Source organism: Prionailurus viverrinus, chromosome A2 (assembly GCF_022837055.1).
Source record: "Prionailurus viverrinus isolate Anna chromosome A2, UM_Priviv_1.0, whole genome shotgun sequence".
Taxonomy (NCBI): domain Eukaryota; kingdom Metazoa; phylum Chordata; class Mammalia; order Carnivora; family Felidae; genus Prionailurus; species Prionailurus viverrinus.
In genome coordinates this window covers 62,554,205-62,571,310 of record NC_062562.1, presented here as the reverse complement: position 1 = coordinate 62,571,310, position 17,106 = coordinate 62,554,205, and the positions used below count along the sequence as shown (strand labels likewise).

General features: G+C 53.7%; 1 protein-coding gene across 1 annotated transcript in view; it reads left to right on the top strand.

The window, feature by feature from the left end:
• The first annotated feature begins 1,430 nt into the window (after positions 1-1,430).
• Positions 1,431-17,106, top strand: part of TNS3 (tensin 3) — a 216,389-nt gene continuing 200,713 nt past the window's right edge. Inside the window, exons 1-2 of the mRNA XM_047836463.1 lie at positions 1,431-1,442; positions 1,535-1,777. Coding sequence (XP_047692419.1) covers positions 1,431-1,442; positions 1,535-1,777 — 255 coding nt within the window. The remainder of the gene's footprint in view (positions 1,443-1,534; positions 1,778-17,106) is intronic.

Sequence of the window (17,106 nt, the reverse complement as noted above, 5' to 3'; positions counted from 1 at the left end):
CTCCTCCCTTCTTAGGGCTCTGGGGAGATGAAGACAGACACTGTCTCAATAGGCCTCCAAGTCCCCACAGCCCCAGAAATAAGGAGGTGGTGCGGCTGGCCAGCTGGTGAGAGGCAGTGGGGCGGGTGGGACTTTGAGGGAGAGCAATTTGAGGACAGAAATTCTAGAAGAGGCTGCCTGGTAAGGATGAAGACACCCAGCTTCCCAGCCGTGAGCGTATCTGGCCTTGTTCCGTCAAGTGGACATCCTGATACCTTATGAAGTTCGAGTTCACTTAGGGACCTGGACATCGTGACAGATTCTGACATGCAAGATGGATAGACCTGGTAGGCTCGGGATGTTCAAGCAAAGAGCCAGTTGGTGCGAATGTTGGGGGGGGGGGGGTGGGGGCGAGGCGGGCAGCTCCGAAAGGGGTAAGTGTAGCTTATTGTCCTGATGGTTCTGGATCTTTCTCATATTCTGTTGCTGAGCAGCTGGAGGACCTTGGACAAATTGTCTAGGATTTCAGCTTGTTTCCCTATGGGTAAAAAAGAAGATAGTTAATACCAGCCTCAGCCCCATTTAGGGGTTAGCTGGCTGTGAACTCCTCCCCTGAGGCTCCTCCCCCTCCTGTCAGCCCTGGGGCTGGGGTCTCCTAGAGGGCAGGAAAAATGTCTGTCCTATTCCTGAGGCCTGGGGTTCAATGCTCAGGAAGCATTTACCCCAGAGTAAGAATGCCCAGCTCAGTCTGAGAATGAGTTATGTGCTTTTGACCTCTTGAGAAATAATGCTACCCCGTAGAGCAATGCACTTGCGAACAGGCGCTGGGCCCCCGATCAGGGGACGCTCCTGGTAACTGCACCTCAAGGCGAGCCCAGCCCTCTCCTGGTGGGATCCTAGCAGAATCCATATGCCCCAGGTGGGGCTGGATCTCACAATCTGTAAGGTCATGACCCCAGGGGAAATCAAGAGTTGAATGTTCAACCAGCTGAGCCCCCCAGGCGTCCCAAGGTACAGCGCTTCTAATTCTGCCAAAGGGTGTGCGTTTTCCAAGGGGATCTTTGGAGGTTGCTGCCCACTTCCCGGATTTCACTAGTGGGAAAACCAAGGTCGAGAGGCTGACTGAGGGGATATGTGGGTCTGGGGGATGCTGGCATCTCTCTTCCTTTCCTCCCCTGAGCACCCCTCTTCCCCGGACCCGCTCTTCCAGAATGCTCCTGGCCAGCCTAAATCCTGCTCCTTTCTCCAGGCTCATTTTAAGAAGTCATGTGACTTTTGAAGTCTTCCCTGACCCCTCCCTCCACTGGCCTGACCTTCCAGGGACTTGTTAAGCATCTTGTGCTTTGCCTGTCGTGGCTGTGCGGCTTTGCGTCTGCACGACCCTACTAGATTGTAAGCTGCAGGAGGGCAGGGAGGTCTGGGTTCCCGAGAGCGCATAACCCTAGCGCCGGATGCACGCGTGCGTGGCTGAATGAATGAGTGAATGCAGGAGTGAACGAACGAGCCAGTTTTGCAGGGATCCGGACCCCAGCAGCCCTTCGCGCCCCACCCGCAGCCCGCGGACACTCGGAGCAGGGGCCCCCCCAGGTGGGTTCACCGTCTCGCGGTCCCGCGGAGGCGCACGGGGCCAGGTGACCGGCGGCCGGGCGCGGCGGTGGCGATTGCCCGCGCCGCCTCGAGGGGGCCCTGCGGCGGGCGCGGCCGCGAGCCAGGAGGACGGCCCGCCCGCGCTGCCGCCGCGCTGCTCGGCGCCCGGCCTGCTGCGGCCATCGCCCCGCGGGACCCGCCGCTCGCCCAGGTACCGGGCCGCGCCGCCGCCCGCTTTGTGTCGGGCCGGCGGCCGCGATTGCGCGCCGGGCGCGGGGAGGGGCTCGGGGACGCAACGCGGGGCCGGAGGCGAGGATCTGGGGTCCGGGGGCGCGGCCGGGGTGGCGCTGCGCGGCGGACTTCGCTTTCGGGGACGCGTCCCGAGACCGCAGGGCGGAGAGCCGCGCCGGGGCCCTGTCCCGGTCCCCGAAGTGGGCGGGAGCCGGGGGCGGGGGTCCCCGGGCGCTCCCTCCTGACTTCTGAAGGCGCAGGAGCCTCGCGGGGGGCGCCCGGGGCGGGGGGCGCTCGGGCCGGCGCCACCTGTGGCACGTGCCCCCCGGCCGGCCGGCGCGGTCGCTGACAAGCGGCAGGGGGGAGGGTCGGGGCGCGCGGGGCGCCCGCGGGGGGCGGCGTTCGGGGTGGGCGCCGCGGCCCGACCTGGGCGCTGGGGTCTTTGCTTGAAGGGATGTGAAAATCTGTGGTGTGGCGGGAAGGGACTCCGGAGCTGCCAGAGGGCGACCCCCTTCCCCACCGCGATTAATAAAAGCGCCCGGGGAAGTGGGGCCAGCAGGGCGCACTGTGGAGGGCGGTCACTGCCTGTTCAGAAGTCCCCCGACCCTGAGGGGGCTCCAGTCCTCCACATACTTTGACCTTCTGGAGGTTTTCATGAACGTGATCCTCAAAGACTAAAAATGCACTGAAAATCGGGTAAAAGTTTTCATTTCATTAAAGTTTTCATTGCATTAAAGTTGCAAAGCGTTTCAGAACCAGCCGGTTTGACATTTTGGTGTGTTTGGTCTGCCTGTTGCCTCTTTGAAGTGCTGTAGTTAGTTCTCTGCCCTTTGAAAGAGATTGGATTCTCTCCTCTCTGGGGCCTGGGAGGTTATATTTGCAAATCAATCAACAAGTATTAAGAAAGGCGTTTCTGTGGAGAGGCCTGGAGGAGCCTGGGAGGGGCGGGCGAGTCTGTGCAGCTGGAGGGTGGAGGGAACGAGGCCAGTCCCGGAGAATGAGGGGACCTTTGTGCGCAGGGAGCTGCCTGGGACCTGGCCGGAGGCCAGACTCCTGACCTCAAAGACAAAGTAATAGTATCTTACTTTGCAATATTGCCAAGTAATAGTGACCTCTGAGGCAAAGTAATCACATAGTAACAGCAGGTACTTAGTGAGCATTTGCTTGTGCTAAATGCTCCTCATGCCTTTATTGCATTTCATCCCAGTGGCCTTCCTCAGATGGGACTGGGGTTGTTGCCCCATTTTACAGGTGCACAAACGGAGGCAGAGAAAGGCCGAGCATCTTGTTCAGGTTGATGAAATGTGGTGTGGCGCAGGGCTCCAGCCGGGATGGAGGTTTGCAGGGCCCTGTCCTTGCCCCTGCTGTTGAATGCAGGTTCTGACAGCAGGTTCCTCAGCTGAGGTGCAAACTGTGAGCTGTGGCAGCAGCTGAGTTCTTGCTTTGCAAAGCACTGAGAAGGTGGAAAAAGTAGTAGCTGCTGGGAACCGGGTGCTCCTCGATGCAAATTGACCAGCTTTTACAAAGTGTAGGTTTGGCACCTAATGGTTTCAAAAGGAGCAACTTGCAAATGTGCCTGTGGGAGGTGAAGGTCACGGGGTTAAATATGATGGTCCTGCAGGGGATGTTGCTGATGGGGATTTGGGGGGGGCGGGGGGAAGGCCTGGGAAGAAGGCTAAAAGGCAAGAAAAGTGAGGGGAGGGGCCCAGTAGGGAAGGTTTCTGACCCACTGCTGGCTGGCCCATTTTACAGATGAGTAAATTGACAAACAGAGATCCCATCAAAGCTCTGGCTGGTGCCCTGGCGCTCAGGCTCCTTGTCTAGGACCAGCCTGGCATAAACCACCCCCGTGTGGGGAGAAAGCTCTCTGTTCCCTCCCAGCACCCTTCCCCCCCCCCCCCCCCCCCCCCCCCCCCCCCCAGCTCCTGTGGGGTGGAGAGGTGCAGGGCGTTCTTGCTGGAGAACCCGCCAGCCTTAGCCCTCAGTGTTACTGTTGTGGGGCCGCCGCTCTCTGAGTGGGAGGCTTCTCTAGGGTGGCTCCCAGCCCTGACTTTCTCTGGGAGAGGCCCTGTTTCCGGGCTGGGCCTCTGGCGGGGTCTGGTTCTGCCCCCAGGAGCTGGGCTGGGGTCCGGAAGATACAGGCCCTTTCTGGTAGAACTCCGTAAGCACGGGGTGATCTGTGCCCCGTGCACCTGGAGGCCCCTGTAGTCACCTCTGTTGATCCCGAAAAAGGACTTCTGGTTAGTTGGTTAGTTCAGTAGGTGTTGGTTAAGTCAGAGCTACTGTTTGGGTGTAGGAAGCTGTCACTGGTCACTGTCACTGTCTGGGTCCCGCGCACTGTTCTAGCTGCTGGAACCCTTGCTGCCCAGTGGGGGGGCGGGGTGCATGCAGGGGGGCGCCTTCCTGGGGGTGCCCATGTGGAGCTGGGATCGAACACCATTCCGCCGCTGCTTTTAAAACACCTAGACATTCAGAATCGCTTCCATCAAAGTGCCGTTGAACGTGAGTTCTGCTGGCTTCAGTGAATGTTGTGAGTCTGTTCTCATGGGCTGAGCCCTGTGGACAGTGGGCAGGGTGGTTCCACAGCTGGAGTGGGCTCAGGGTAGGCACTGTTATCTCTCCACGACTGTCCCTTTCCTAGAAGGGCAGGAAACCAGAATCTCCTGGTTTCTAGAACTTCCTGTTGCCTTCTGCCTGTCTGGACAGTGTTTGGTGAATGTCCATGGGGCAGTGTGGGTCAGGGGTGCTCTGTCACATCCACGAGGCTGTGCATTTGGGGACATCTGGGTATCTGCTGTGCCTGGATTTGGTACAGCCCTGCCGGGTGTCCCAGAATCCCCCTGGGGAGCCGCTGAATTGGAATGGGGGAGGCCTGCGAGGGCAAGGATGACCACCACGGGTTGGGGGAGCCCTTAGGAGCGGTCAGAGTGCCCCCTTGTGTCACTGCCCCCTGCCCGTGTCATCAGCGATGACCCCTGCGCGTTTTAAAAATTATGTTAATTTTTTTTAAAAAAGAAGGCAGTGATCTAGTATTAATATATATTGTCCCAAATGGGCTAATTTGATGAAAAATGTGTGTTTAAGGAGTCTTGGTCGGTAATCAGGAAAATTCCCTCCGGTGGGGCATTCCTGATCAGGCAACTTGGAGCCACCAGCTCTGGGAGAGAAGTCTTTCCGATGCGTCTGTCCCTCGTCCCTGGGCTGGACAGGGCCTCTGTGCTCAGCTAATGGCCTTGCAGTAGCACCTTTTTGACAGCTTAGCTGTCCTCACCGACACAGGACCTGATCTTCCCCTACCCTCGTGGTTTTTGTCTCCGCTTTCCAGAGCTCTCAAGACCTGGGGCTGGTTGGAACCCTGGTCTGATGGGGACAGTCTGTCCTGCCTTAGTGATGGGCGGGTGGGCAGAGCCTCTGAGTGCATGCCTTGGTGTGGTGCTGGGGGCCGGGCGGGGGGGGGGGGGGGCGTGCCGGATTGGAACCCAGGTCCATCTGCAATCTTGGGACTTGTTCCCAAGACCAGGGGTCTCCATGGGTCCCCGCGAGGGGCTGGCGAGGTGTCCACAGCTGGCGGGGCTCCTGCCCCAGCTGCTTCCTCGGACAGGGAGCCTGTTGTCGCTTTCTGCCTCTCTTCCTTCCTCCGTCAGTGCTCATTGTGGCGCGTGGGGGCTCCCGCCTTCCTCTTCCTCTCCTGGGGAGACCGGAGAGCGCTCACTGCACCCTTGGCAGCCCCGGCTTTGTTCTTCAGCTTTAGGAGTCATCTGTGGGCCCCCGTTCCAGCTTCCCCAGTGGCGAACCGCTCACGCTCCCGGGGCCGGGCTGTGCCCGTGGGCCCCGTCCAGGAGGCTGAGGCTCCAGGCAGCCGGCACTGTGCTCAGAGGCCACGCAGGGTGTGCCCTGAGCGTAGACTTTCTGAGAGCGGCTGTGAGGAGGGAAACTACCCCCCCCCCCCCCCCGAGGTTCGGAAGGCCCAAGAACTAGCTGCAGCCGGTAGAGAAGGCAAGTGTCTACTGGAGTGGCCCGGAAGGCCTTGCCGGCCTCTGGCGGCTCTGCTGTGGGCAGGACGGGCCTGGAGTGGGGACCCTTCTCCAGTTCCCGGCACACAGCTGCAGGGTGCTGCCTGTCACTCATCGTGAGCCGCAGGAGAAGCGTGGGCAGGCCCACATCTGGCCGGCGAGGCGCCCTGGGGCCAGGCCGGGCCATTAGCTGGGCGTCTGCGTTCTGTGCGCATTCCTCCCGGAGCTGGGCTGGAGCTGGCTGGGGGAACAAAAGGGCTCCATTGACTGGGTCCTGGCCTTCCTCCCTCCTAATTCATCACCTCCCAGGGGCTTCCTGAGCCTCACTCCCTCCCTACTGGGGATTTTGGACGCAGATCAAAGGCACGGCTTGGGCAGCCTGCTGGGAGGAAAGAGTGGGTTCTGGTGGCCACAGACTTGGGGTAAAGCTGCCCTTTGTCGTGGGGAGTATCCTTGGGGCTCCCCACCTGCAGCCTGGGGCCTCGGTGCCCTCCAGGGGACTTAAACCAGCACGCCCAGCAAGCCCCGTGGTGGTGTTTTGTGTGACTTTGGGGTTGCCTCTTGGAGTTAGGTTGGGGTTTCCTCCCTGCTTGTGGCCCAGGGCCACTGCTGAATTTCCATAGCTCCGGGGTCTCCTGCTGGAATACCACTTCCGCATTCTTGGAGGCGCTATCTGATCCCCCACGGGGGCCAGCAGTGTGATCCTTGGAGGAAGTGGTGGGACTCGTTTGTCCTGGTGATCTGGGGACGGGATCTGAAGTCCCCCGGGGTGGGGGGGGGGGTTGGGCAGTGAGGGAAGGAAGGGGCCTATCTATGCCCTCAGCTGGTTGGGCAGGCATTTCCCCTTGTCCTGGGCCAGGAGGGGAGGGGACAGTTGTCACCAACATTGTTCCCCAGTCAGAGAAGATTCCCAGGTAGTGGATGTCTTAGCTTCTTAAATTGATTTCGGACTCTTTCTACAAAATAATTGTCACGCAATATGTGCTGGCTGTCGACTTGGAGAGCCGTCTTTCTGTAAGCACTGGCCCAGTGGCAGTGTTCTGGGGGGCTGTGCTTCTGGACTTTACCTCGCTGAGATCACGTGCGGTTTTAGCACCAACAAGGCAGTAAATGCATCCCTTGCCCTGCCCCCCTGCCCCGTGTAACCACCTCTGCACACGCACAGGCATCGGTGACAGTGCCCTAGGAGAGGGATGTGTCGTAGCGGACGTGAGGGCCGTGTGTCCTTTGCATGCACCGCCTGCATGCATCATCCCTGCACGGGGGCTGTTGAGCAAGATCCTGGCCCGTCATGTCCGCGGAAGGACTTGCCAGTCTGACCGAGGTCAGAACACAAACTTCTTTTTGGTATCGTGGTAAAATACATAAATCATAACATTTTCCGCGTTAACTTGAAGAGTTCAAGCGCACAGTTCAGCGGCGTTGAGCACATTCATGCTGTCCATCCCCAGATCCGTTTCCCTCTGGAGAAGCCCTGTCCCCATGAAGCACTAACTCCCCCCCCCTCCCCCAGCCCCCCCCCCCCCCCCCGCTCTATCCCCCCTACATTCTGTCTCTGTGAATGAGTCCTCCAGGGACCTTGTTCAAGTGAGGTCACACACGATTTGTCTTTTTTTTTTTTTTTTTTAAGTCCGAAGCAGGCTCCAGGCTCTGAGCTGTTAGCACAGTCTGACATGGGGCTTGAATCCACGAACCTTGAGACCCTGACTTGAGCCGAAGTTGGACGCTTAACCGACTGAGCCCCCCAGACGCCCCACAATTTGTCTTTTTGGGCTTATCCCACTGGGCATCACGACCTCCGAGGTTCACTCGTCTTGCAGCAGGTGTTAGAATGTCCTTCTGTTTCACGGCTGAAGAATATTCCCTCGTGTGGATGGAGCACATTCTCTCCCTCGGAGAGGGTCACTTGGGTTTGGCTGTTGTGAGCAGGGCTGCTGTGGTCGAGGACGTACAGGTATCTGTTTTTTAGCCCCCACTTTCCTTTCTGCTGGGCATGTGCCCAGGAGAGGACACAGACTTTTGGACGTCCCCTTGATATATACAGTTGCATTGCAATGTGCTCGTTAGAGCCTCTCTGTGTCTGCCCAGCATCCCTGACTGCTGGGCCTAGTTGGCGCCCACAGGGTAGAAACCAGGCCCGCGGGGGAAGGAAGACGGAGACTTCTTACTGAGCTATTTTGACAGATTGTGTAAACTCAGTGATTAATGGAACGAGGCAGGAAGAATGTCTTTCATTTAAAAAAAAAAAAAAGAGCCTTCAGAGTTGCTTGGTTTTATTTTCAATTAAAAGGGTCTGATTCTGTTTCTGGAGAATGGTTTTAATTTGGATAAATAGTTCAGTCTGGGAACCGCATGCCAGAGTCTATGATCTATGAGTGCAATTACCCAGGGCTCCATCGGCTGCTTTTCGGACCCGGGCCTGCTTTGGTTTGGCCTTGGTGCCGGGGCCCTGCAGGTGCTGAGCTTTGGGGACAGGCCACCCTCCCGACCTGTGCACAGGTCCCGACCTGTGCCTTGAGAGCAAGAGGCCCAAGCCTGGTGGTCGCTGGTTAATTTTTATCTTCCAAGAATGCGTGTAGGATCTCGAGTCAGGGATGCCAAGGAGCAGGCCCTAGATCTCCCCTGCCTTGCAGTTGGACCAGATTCACTGGCATCTTTTCCAACGTGGGTATTGGCGGCATTGGTCAGGTTTGGGGGATGCGGAGGGGCAGACATTCTTACAGGCTTCCCCCTTACGGAAGCTTCTTCTGAGGCCAGGCACAGGGCTCCCTGAAGGCTGGGCCTGGGGCCTTCTTTCAAAGGGGACTGGAGTTGGATCGCAGAGTTGCAGAGTTGCAGGGAAGCTGGGAGAGGGGGAGTCCTGGGGGCTCTGGGGAAGGAGCCCTTGGGGAAGCGGCCTTGGGAGCGTGAGGCCCTGGAGGAGGGATGGGGTGGAGGAGGGCAGAGGGGATGAGAAGGCACAGGATGGAACGTTCCACTTGCTTACCTGGGGAAAGTGTCAAAGCCTCAAGTGTCCACGCTGTTTAACCAGTGGGGGCGAAGTCTGCGACGGGGCCCATGGGAGCTCTCTAGTGTGGTCAGGAGCTGCAGCAGGCTGCCCCAAGTGCTGGCAGCCACACAGGAGGGGCGCCGGATGAGGTGGCCCTCTGCAGCGGGGAGGGGTCCTGGCCCTCTGCATCTGGGGGTCGGGGGAGACGCTCAGCCCACAGGAGCAGCCGGTGTGGACCAGGCCTGCGTCCCGGGACTGGCACATGGGGTCCTGACCCGCTTCTGGGCAGGCAGCTCGGGGGCTGGAGCCCTGAGGAAGTTCTGATGCGCCGCCTGGTCCTTGGGAGGCCCTGCCCATCCGGTACCGCATGGGGGGACGCTGGGAGCATCCGAGGTCTGTTTTCCCAAAGCCTGTGCACCTCCACTTCTGGAATGGCCCTGGCAGCTCCTAGGTGCCCCACAAAGCCCTTTCTGGTCGCCCACCTGCCAGCCTGTGATTGTGACCGGATGAGATGTTTGGATGAGGTAAGGGGCAATGGCAGGGTCGAGTTCTCTTGTCCTCGCCCCTTCTCGTCCCGTTTCTAGGGGAATACCCATGGTGTGCGTCATCTTGGAGAGCATAGTTAGCTGTCACAGTGTTTCCGTTATTGCTGGAGATGCCATCTTCAGACTGCTGTTACCACGGTGATGTGGCCACCGGGTGGGTGCAGTTGGGGGGCCCCGTGGTGCCCACGGTCCCCAGCGTCCAGGTCTCTTGCGCCACTCCTCGGGCTGGCGGCCAGGGCCCCGCCAATGTAGGTCTCCTTACGGGGTCACCACGTGCAGGGTGAACAACAGTCAGTAGCTGACAACGTGTGTCAGGATGGTGGGCACTGAGGCCACAGGCAGGCTGGCCATGGCTCCATGAGGCTCTGTGACCAGTGCTCTGGGTAATCGTGTGGCCAGGACCTGGAGGGGCCGAGCTCAGCTCTGCAGCCTGGAGTGTTCTGTGGGGTCTGGACGGGTTCAGCTTCCTGGGTCTCGAGCCAAGATGGGTTGGGTCAACGGGCGGGGGGCTGCCGGAGCCTTTGGCCAACCTCAGTCTCTCTTGTTTGCCCCCATTGACTTTGGGGCTGCCTGCCTGCCTTCCATTGGTCTAAACCTGTTGTTTCCGCTGTGTTCCGCCTGGTGTCAGACCCGAGTGCTCTGAGGACATCAGCATGTCTACATACTGTGGTGCCAGATGGTATTGAGCAGAGAGGAGGCCCTTGGCTGGGGGCAGCTGGCTGTATACCCTGGGGCTGGGGCAGAATGGGAGCCGGCCTGCGGTCCTGGACCTTGGACAGCCACGGAGCTTCTCTCGCAGCCTTGAACGGCCTAAGGACGCTCCCTGGTGACGTGAAGTCATCTTGAGGACACACTGCGTTTTCCTTCCTTTTCATCTTCAGTTTCTCAGCCTTTTCAGAAGACTCCATCCCAAGTAAGCATTTCTGACCCCTACGTACCCTGCCAGGCACCTGGGAAGGAGGTGGGCTGCGGACGTTGGCCGTCACAGCCCGTGTACCCTTCCTGACGCCCTCTGGGATCAGCTCGCTCATTTGTGTTCACATGTCTCTCTCACTAACATCTGAGCTCTTCCAAGGCTGCTGCTTTCGATTTTGTAAGATAAGAGCTTTGGAAGCTGCACAGAGTTAACGGTGTGCCCTTGGGCAAGACGTTTTGTCACCGGGTCCCGGGAGCCCTGTCCCCCCCTCATCGGCAGCACGCCCGGCGTGCTTCACAAACCAAGGACACAGTTCCACACCCCAAAGGGAAACCTTCTAGAAGCTGATTCTTTACTGGAAGAGAGGGGCATGCTCACGCGTTACCCCAGGGTTTCAGTAATTTTTTCAGGGCCGCCATTTTCTTTTTTCTGGAAGGTTTGCTTTGCAGTGAGCTCCATTAACTTTCAGGCGAGGGCCGCTGACACGGCCTCTTACAGACTTGAGAATCCGACCCACTGTTATTTCCTTGGAAAACTGCCACATTTCAAGTTGTCATATTATTGAGAGTTGCCAGTAAATGCCCGCTAGGAACCCACGCAGGCTCCCCGATCAGAGCCGCAAACACAAGGCCTGAGTTTACTGGTCGCGCAGCACAAAAGAATATTCTTTTTGGACTGAGCGAGTGGTGGGGTTTTCTTGAAACCCGCACTGTAAAAAAATGGCAAGAATGATTTACTTTGTCTCACGCTCAGAATGGATTCCAGTGTTGATGCAGACTCACCAGGATGTGTAATCTCTTGTCTAATATTTAAACGAGGGTTTTGTTCTGGTAAAAACGCGGGGCACCCAGCAGACTCCTGCGGGGACAGCAGTGGCCCGTCCTCCTTAACCGGCTTTCTGTCCAGCCTGCCGAGGTCACGTTCATAAATTCTTTTGCACGGAACACATAAAAAATAAAACAAGACAAAAGGAAACAAAATGAAACAAAACAAAAAACTGGCCTCGGGGCACCTGGGTGGCTCAGTCGGTTAAGTATTTGAGTCTTGGTTTCGGCTCAGGTCGAGCATGATCTCACGGTTTGTGAGTTCGAGTCCCGCGTCTGGCTGTGTGCTGGTGGCATGGAACCTGCTTGGGATTCTCTCTCCCCTGCTCGCACACTCTCCCTTTCTCAAAATAAACAAATGAACATTAACAAACCTGGCCAAATTTCGGAGAGCTGTTTCCATCTGCTGTGTGTATGCTTGTTGGCGGGAGCCCACAGCTCGCCGTTGGGATGAGGGACGGGGGCGGGGGGTACATAGCACCAGGCTGGCCTCATTCGCGGGCCCTGCGGTCCCTGCCATCTGCTGGCCCGTGTGCCCTTCTTTCAGTGGGCAGCTGGCCTCTCGAGGGCCATGGTGTGACTGCACTGCCTGGCTCTGTTTCCCTAGTGTGCGCGTGTGTCCCCCGCTTAAGGATTGACGTGGCGCGTGTCACTTCACAGGCCCCAGGCTGGTGTCCGAAAACGGGCAGGAGGGGCACCAGCCCTTTGTCTGCTTGTCCCCTCCCTCACTCAGTGCTTTTGGGCACCTGATGTTTACTGCACTCCAGCCGAGCTCCTGGTGCTCTTGACCCTCAGCACACTGAAGGGGCGGGGGCAGCGGGTCCACCGGCTTGCTGGCTGTGTCTGCCTGGACGTGTTCCCCCGGCGCAGCTGCTGTCTGGCTGGCCCCCACCCCCCAGCGGGCCCCGAGAGGTGTCCCCAGGCCCTGTGGGGTCCCTGCTTCTCTTCTTTCGGCTGTCCACCAGCAGGAGAGGTTACAGGGCAAAGTCACCCACCACGCCGGCAGGAGGGATAGGATGGAGCACATCCCCCCCATGCACCTGCCCCCGGGGATGGTGCGGCTGGCCTCAGAGAGGGGCGCCCCTGTCCGGTTCACTGTGACCTCCCATGTCCCAGGGACTGGAGGCCCAGTCTGGGGCTCTTTTTAAAATGTTTACTTAGCTCTTTCTTTCTTTCTTTCTTTCTTTCTTTCTTTCTTCCTTTTTTATTGAAGTGTAGCTGACATACCATGTTGTATGTTTCAGGAGTACAACATAGTGGTTCAACATGTATACCCATTATGAAGTGACCACTACCGTAAATCTAGATATGATCTGTCCCATACAAAGTGCTTCGATTCTGTTACTATAATCCCTATGCGGTGCATGGTATCCCAGCATCTTATTTTTTTGTAATGTTTATTTTTGAAAGAGAGAGAGAGAGAGAGAGAGAGAGAGAGAGAGAATGAGCAGGGGAGGGGCAGAGAGAGAGGGAGACACAGAATCCGAAGCAGGCTCCAGGCTCTGAGCTGTCAGCACAGAGCCCGATGTGGGGCTTGAACTCACTAACCCTGAGATCAGGACCCGAGCCGAAGTCGGACGCCCAACTGACCGAGCCACCCAGGCGCCTCATTTTTTTTCTTTTATAACCAGAAGTTTGTACCTTTTAATTCTCTTTTCCTATTTTGCCCATTCCCCACCCACTTCTTTCTGGCAACGACCACATTGTTCTCTAGAAGTCTGTCTGTGTTTTCTTGTTTTTAGATTCCGCATGTAAATGAAATCAAATAGAATTTGTCTTCTTGTCTGACTTCATTTCACCTAGCATGATACCTTCTAGGTCCATCCATGTTGTTACAGATGGCAAGATTTCATTCACTTTATGGTTGGGTAATATCCCATTGTGTACAAACACCGCCTCTCCTTTATCCATTCATTCATCAATGGACACTCGGGCTGCTTCCGTATCTTAGCTACTGTAAATAATGCTTCAGTAGACATAAGGGTGCATGTATCTTTTCTAATTAATGTTTTTATTTCTTTTGGATATATACCCAGAAGTAAAATCACTGGATTAGAGGGCAGTTCAATTTTTAACTTTTTGAAGAGCCTCTGTTCTGTTCTCCAGAGCGGCTGCCCCAGTTTGCATTCCCACCAAGCAGTGCAAGAGGGTCCCCTTTCTCCACATCCGTGCTGACACCTGTTGTTTCTTGTGTTAATTTTAGCCATTCTGACAGGTGTGAGGTGGTATCTTCTTGTGGTTTTGATTTGTATTTCCCCGATGATGAGTGATGTCGAGCACCTTTTCATGTGTCTGTGGCTATCTGGATGTCTTCTTTCGAAAAGTGTCCGTTCATGCCTTCTGACCGCTTTTTTTTTTTTAATGTTTAGTTTTTTTGAGAGAGAGAGAGAGAGACAGAGAGACAGAGCGTGAGTTAAGGGAGAGGCAGAGAGAGAGAGAGAGGGAGACACAGGCTCCAGGCTCTGAGTTGTCAGCACAGAGCCCGACGTGGGGCTTGAACTCACAAACTGTGAGATTGTGACCTGAGCCAAAGTTGGACGCCTGACCAGCTGAGCCACCCAGGCAACCCATGTCTTCTGACCACTTTTAATTGGATAATGTTTGGTGTGTGTGTGTGTGTGTGTGTGTGTGTGTGCGTGTGTGTGTGTAGTTGTATAAATTCTTTATAGATTTTGGATACTAACCCTTTATCAGACATGTCATTTGCAAATATCTTCTCCCATTCCATGGTTGCCTTTTAGTTTTACTGGTTGTTTCTTCCCGTTGTGCAGAAGCTTTTTAGTTTGATGCAGTCCCATGTGCTTACAGTAGCTTTTCTTGCCCTTGCCTCAGGAGACTGGTCCCCAAAAATACCACTAAGACCAATGTAAAGAACTTAATAGGAGCTTTATGGTTTTGAATCTCACTCAAGTCTTTAATCCACTTTGAATTTATTTTTGTGTTTGGTGTAAGAATGTGGTCCAGGTTCATTCTTCTGCATGTCACTGTCCAGTTTTCCCAGCACCACTTGCTGAGGAGACTGTCCTTATTCTATTGGATAGTCTTTTCTGCTTTGTCATACATTCATTGGCCATACGATTGTGGGTTTATTTCTGGGTTCTCTATTCTGTTCCATTGATCTGTGTGTCTGTCTTTGTGCCAGGACCACACTGGATCACTACAGCTTTGTACAGTTGACATGAACGACATGGTATGTCCAGTTTTGTTCTTTCTCAAGATGGCTTTGACTATTAGGGGTCTTCTGTGGCTGTCCATACACATTTTAGGATTCTTTGGTCTAGTTCCGTCTGTGAAAAATGCTGTTGGTATTTCACACTTGATCTTAGCCAAAAGACTGAGAAGCGATTGCTATTGCTATTTTGGTAGGGATTACATTGCATTGTGGATCACTTTGGAGTACGGACATTTTATCAATATCAATTCTCCTAATCCATGAGCATGGTATATCTTTGTGTTTGTTTGTGTCATCTTCAAGTTCTTTCATCAGTGTCTTACAGTTTTCAGTGTACGGATTTTTTTACCACTTTGGTTAAATTTATTCCCGGCTGTTGTAAATGGATTATTTTCCTAATTTCTCTTTTTGATAACTTGTTATTGGTGTATAGAAATGCAACAGATGGAAATGTAAGCTGGTGCAGGCACTCTGGAAAACAGTATGGAGGTTCCTCAAAAAACTAAAACCAGAACTACCCTACGACTCAGCAATTGCACTACTAAGCATTTATCCAAGGGATACAGGTGTGCTGTTTCGAAGGGACACATGCACCCCCATGTTTATAGCAGCACTATTGACAGTAGCCAAAGTATGGAAAGAGCCCAAATGTCCATTGATGGATGAATGGATAAAGAAGATGTGGTATATATATATATATATATATAAAATGGAGTATTACTCTGCAATCAAAAAGAATGAAATCTTGCCATTTGCAGCTACGTGGATGGAACTGGAGGGTGTTATGCTAAGTGAAATTAGTCAGAGAAATACAAATATCATATGACTGTATTCATAGGAGACAAAACAGATGAACATAAGGGAAGGGAAACAAAAATAATATAAAAGCAGGGAGGGGGACAAAACGGAAGAAACTCATAAATATGGAGAACAAACTGAGGGTTACTGGAGGGGTTGTGGGAGGGGGGATGGGCTAAATGGATAAGGGGCATTAAGGAATCTACTCCTGAAATCATTGTTTCACGCTATGCTAACTAATTTGGATGCAAATTAAAAAAAAAAAAAAGAAATGCAACAGATTTCTGTATGTTGATTTTGTATCCTGTGACCTTACTGAATTCATTCATTAGATCTGATAATTTTTTGGTGGAGTCTTAAGGGTTTTCAACAGATAGTATTGTGTCATCTGCAAATAGTGACAGTTTTACTTCTTTTCCAATTTGAATCCCTTTTATTTCTTCATCGTGTGTAATCACTGTGTCTCGGGCTTCCAAAACTGTGTTGAGTAAAAGTTGTGAGACTGGACATCCTTGTTTTGTTTCTTAGAGGAAAAGCTTTTAGCTTTTCACTGTTGAGTATGATGTTGCTGGGGCTTCTTATACATGGCTTTTATTATGTTGAGATATGTTCCTTCTATACGTACTTTGTTGAGAGTTTTTATCACTAGTGGATATTGAATTTTGTCAAATGCCTCTTCTCCATCTATTGGGATGATCATGTGATGTTTATCCTTCGTGTTGTTAATGCTGTGCATCACACTGACCAACTTGCAGATGTCCAACCATCTATGCATCCCTGTAATAAATCCCACTTGATCGCGGTGAATGATCCTTTTAATGCACTGTTGAATTTGGTTTGCTAGTATTTTTTTGAGGATTTTTGTGTCTGTGTTTATCAGGGTTATTGAACCGTCATTTTGTGTGTGTGTGTGTGTGTATCTTTGGCTTTGGTATCAGGATAATTCTGGCTTCATAGAATCAGTTTGGAAACATTCCTTTCTCTTGTATTTTTTGGAACGATTTGAGAAGGATGGGTGCTAACTCTTTAAATGTTTGCTAGAACTCACCTGCAAAGCCATCTCATCCTAAACTTTTATGCTTTGGGAGTTTTTAAATTACGGATTCACTTTCATTCCTTGTAATAAGTCTGTTCAGATTTTCTGTCGCTTCGTGATTCAGTCTGGGAAGGTCGTATGTTTCTAGGAATTTGTCCAGTTTGTTGGTGTATAGTTGTTTGTAGCAGTCTCTTACGATCCTCTGTATTTTGTGATGCTGGTTGTAACGTCTCCTCTGCTTTTATATATTTGGACCTGCTCTTTCTTTCTTGATGAGTCGGGCTAGAGGTTTATTGATTTCATTTATATTTTCGGAGAAGCAGCTTGTAGTTTCATTGGTATTTAAAATTTTGTTTTAGTCTCAGTTTCATTTATATCCACTCTCATCTTTATCACTTCTTTCCTTCTACTAACTTAGGAGTTTGCTTGCTCTTCTTTGTGTAAAGTTAGATTGTTTATTGAGGATTTTTCACGTTTCTTTTCTTTTTTTTAATTGTTTTGGGAGAGGCAGTGAGAATGGGGGAGGGGCAGAGAGAGAGGGAAGGAGAATCCCAAGCAGGGTCTGTGCTGTCAGCACAGAGCTCGACACCGGGCTCGATCCCATGAGCCGTGAGATCATGACCTGAGCTGAAATCAAGAGTTGGACACTTAACTGACTGAGCTGCCCATGTGCCCTGGGATTTTTCATATTTGGCTTGTATTGCTGTTAACTCTACTCTTGGAACTGTTTGGTGCATCCCATAGATTTTGGACCATTGTGTTTCCAATTTGGTCTGGAGTGAGTACTGCCTGGGGTGGGGAGGTCCTGGGTGCCCTTCACTGGGGCTGTCTTGGCAGGTGTGCTGGCGTTGCTGCGGGTATGGTCCTGGGGATACTGGGGTTCAAGGTGCCTAGGCTGTCGTGGTGGGACGGCTGGAGTTGGAGGGCACGTGGGTCAGAGGCTCCCGGTGTGAGCTTCACTGGGTTCACCTTGGTGGACCGGGTGGCCTAGAGCAGATGCAGGCTGGGTGTGTCCC